Below are 3,469 nucleotides of genomic sequence, written 5' to 3'. Positions count from 1 at the left end.
TGATTCTCGACGGGACGACTACGATATACGTATATATATATTTCATCGTGATGTCAGAGACGGTAGTTGATGAGTTAAACTTTTCAGTAATGTTACTTTGAAGGTTTATGACATCACGGAGTGCAAAGTGATATGATATACAATGTAATGTAATGTTATGGACGACATTAAACCAAAGGAACACGGCCAGAACGCGGTGAACAAAAAGGAACGGTAAATCCATTATTATAATTATTCTTTCGATTACATTTAATTTGCAGAGGTGAGGAACCCTATATTCGGACGAGACTGCATATCTATGCACATTAAGGGTTGCGGTGAATGTGCGTGAAATGCATGGGTAATATTAATATTCTATTCCACCTGGACACCTGGGATGATGTCCGCCTGATATCGACGGGATGAGCGGGTAGATGATGGAGGCAAAATAAGGGTGTCGCGTTCTCTGTTCCTCATCACTTGTTCAACTTCGTTTTGGTCGATCCTGTAAGCGGCTCTCACCACTTCCTCCGGCATTGCTTTCAAAACCGATTGCCTTCCTGCCAGAGACGACCGCAAGGAACTGCAACAACGCATGATACCAATTTACTCGATGAGTATAATTGCTGAACAGTACATCATATTAGCAGCAGTGGTAATAATTAGGTTATACTTACAGGTCTGATGTTGTGAATGTTATCCATTCCAACCCTTCGTCTCCTGCTTCCCTGATGACTGCGTAGAACTGGGGAATGACGATGAACTGACCCTCTCTCACGCGCCCATTAAACACATTCCTCCCTTCGTCTCCCACCACCTCCATTCTCCCCTCCCCTCTAGTCACGTACATTACTGCGTGCGCGTTCATCCTCCACCATGGAACAGACATTGCTCTCTGCATTCAAATTTCATTCATTTGATTTGGAAACATTAACATTATTATATATATAAAAGTGAAGCGGATCAATAAAGGTTATTGCTTACCGGGCGCAGAACAACCCTCTCGGCTCCTAATCTCAAATACTTGAGTACAGGAAGTTTGAAGCGGTTGACCATATTCATCCGTCCCCCCTCTCTTACGTAAACATCGGCATCCTGCGGGTTGTCAGCATTGTGCCTTACACGCATTGCACACACAAGCTCTTCCACGCCATTCTCCTTTACAGATGAATTATTTTGATTTTGAACCAATCCAGCAGCAACATCATCGTCTCTCCCCGACTGCCTCTGTCTCCCGTAAGGAGAGAGAGAGCGAGATCGAGGGGCGGGTAACCTGAGTCGTCGGCCGCGTTCAACCCTCGCAAAGCGTCGTGATCGCTGATTCTGTTGAAGCCTCCTTGCAGTTTCATCATCCACGCCCAACGTTTCAGCCAAAGAGCGCGTGCTAAACCCTGCAAACACATTGCCCCCACTTCCTCTTCCTTCTTCCTCTCCCTCCTCTTCATGACCACGGCGACCAGATGATGACCCTTGCCCAGCCAGAGGGTGGGGCTGTACATGTATACATTTTTACCCCCTCAGTCAGCCATGAAAGAATTTATAACATAGTTAAGGATGATTGTTAGTGAATTGGGTGGGATACTTACTCGGTAACTCCTGCGGCCCTGATTTTGAGGGTTGGATACGTCGGCAATGGCTACGATTTGGAGAGGCTCGTTGCCATCGTTGTAACACCAGTAGGCTGCTCCTGCAAATATGGCTATTACGTCTCCTCTCCTCACTCGCCTCACTTTCTGACTTGAGTCTTCTTCTTCCTCGCCCTCTTCTTCCCCTCGTCTCTCTGACCTGCGTCTTGATCGCCCTTGAAACGAAGATTCGTCTTCTCTGTAAGTCTCCGGACACCCCGGGAACACAATGCCCAGTCTGCCCTCACCTGCACATGCACATATAGAAGCAATTATAATAATAATAACAAATTTAGGGAATCATGCGACATACAGAAAGAACTTACAAGTTGTATTATTAGAGTACCTCGGTGAACATAAAGCAGCAGAGGGGCGTTGGGATATTGAGGCAGCGACATGGCGCCCCTTTCGATCGTCTTTCTGAAGAAAGCAACGCCTGCGCACTCCAATTCCTCGTTGTCTTCTGGGTTCGACAACTCGAAAGTGCCACCTTCCGATCTTAACGATTCCGATTCAGACGGTTCGTGGGTGCTTAGCCGCTGCAGCCTCCGACATGCTGATGATCTTTCATCATGCCGGTATTCCTCCTCCCGTCCATAACGAAAGCCTCTTCTTCGCTGGGCAGTGACAGAGGATAGCGAAATAAGGAGAAATGAAAAGTAGAGCATCAGAAGCGCTGATCCCACTCTCATCTTTCGCTCCATTTCGGAACCAACGGTTTTGCTCGACGGACTGCTGTTTGCTTTTACTCAATCCAGTCGCTGTTGCTTGTATAGTTGTGAGTATGAAGTGCTCTTCTTATAGCATATGCTGAAGGCGATATCATTAAGGCTATGGTTCCAACGCAGAGACACATGGGCTCGCGATGCAGAACAATTCTGTCGCGTGCGATGCGGCTATCCTCCGGCGTGTCGTGTCGCCGCAACCTGCCCAGGATAATTAAAAGATACTTCCTCCCTCTGCCTTTTAATTTACCATTGATATCACCACTCAACTCGCCGATTCTTCTCTTTCTTTCTGTTTCGTTAAAAAATTATGAATTATTCCGTCCCTTTATTAAACACATGCGTGCTTCGGCTCATTATAGTTGCATGATGTGCAAAATTCATTCGCGTAAAGGCTTTCCCTGTTTTGCTAATTAAAAATTCTGATTATTTGGTGTAAATTGAAAAATGCTAATATGTTGTAGCATATGGTTATGCTCACTACATTACTGCATCAATGAATGAAATGTATGGAAATAATTTCTTGCATATTTATATTTTAAACCCCTCGAATATTATTTCACCCGATTATAATTATGCCTTTTGTTTATTACAAGGTATGAGGATTAGATCAAATAAAATTAAAAATAGAAATGTTTGAAAGGTACAATGAAATGTGTTTTATTGTCTGCTTTATATTATTATGTGTTACATTGAAATGTGTTTTTATTGTGTGCATGATATTATTGTGAGTTACATTTATTGTGTGCATTATATTATCCTGAGTTACATTTCAGGATGTGTGAATTTCAAAAATTCAACTATTCGTCCATAATAAGTGAATTTCAAAAATTCAAATATTCGTCCATAATAAGTGAATTTCAAAAATTCAAATATTCATCCGATTCACTATGGGTTTGATTCATTCACCTTCATACCATCGTGAGGTTGAGTAGTTCTACATATTATCATCATCATAGTCCTAGAAGGACTTGGCAAGAACGAACACCATCGAAAATTTGAACACTCAATGGAAATCTTGAAGGGATGTGGCTTCACAACTCTCTCTCTAAGTGAATTTACACTTTATCAAGATCATCTAATTCTGAGACTCCGTTATCCATCTCAAGGATATTGGCTCCATATGCAAAATAAGGTCAC

The 3,469-nt window shown here is 43.1% G+C and overlaps 1 protein-coding gene across 1 annotated transcript; it reads right to left on the bottom strand.

Annotated features, from left to right (window-relative positions):
- Nucleotides 1-317: 317 nt before the first annotated feature.
- On the bottom strand, nt 318-2,328 carry LOC149166921 (11S globulin seed storage protein Ana o 2.0101-like). Its single transcript, XM_089431431.1, has 5 exons — nt 1,951-2,328; nt 1,566-1,852; nt 964-1,470; nt 657-874; nt 318-562 (listed from the first exon to the last, which is right to left on the bottom strand). The coding sequence occupies exons 1-5, from the start codon at nt 2,306-2,308 to the stop codon at nt 355-357; spliced, it is 1,578 nt and encodes a 525-aa protein (XP_089287557.1). The 5' UTR covers nt 2,309-2,328; the 3' UTR covers nt 318-354.
- Nucleotides 2,329-3,469: the final 1,141 nt, after the last annotated feature.

The sequence above is a fragment of the Pinus tabuliformis genome, chromosome 5_1, assembly GCF_031772625.1.
Source record: "Pinus tabuliformis cultivar Carrire ecotype Pingquan chromosome 5_1, CPIR1, whole genome shotgun sequence".
NCBI classification, from domain to species: Eukaryota; Viridiplantae; Streptophyta; class Pinopsida; order Pinales; family Pinaceae; genus Pinus; species Pinus tabuliformis.
This window is presented reverse-complemented; position numbering and strand designations above follow the sequence as displayed.

Bases quoted from the DNA above. Each gene is read 5' to 3' on its own strand.
- LOC149166921 (XM_089431431.1), bottom strand. From the start codon at position 2,308: ATGGAGCGAAAGATGAGAGTGGGATCAGCGCTTCTGATGCTCTACTTT. The intron at 1,853-1,950 runs GTACTCTAATAA...GTGCATGTGCAG, and splicing joins GCTGCTTTATGTTCACCGAG to GTGAGGGCAGACTGGGCATT. The intron at 563-656 runs GTAAGTATAACC...GCGTTGTTGCAG, and splicing joins ACATTCACAACATCAGACCT to TTCCTTGCGGTCGTCTCTGG.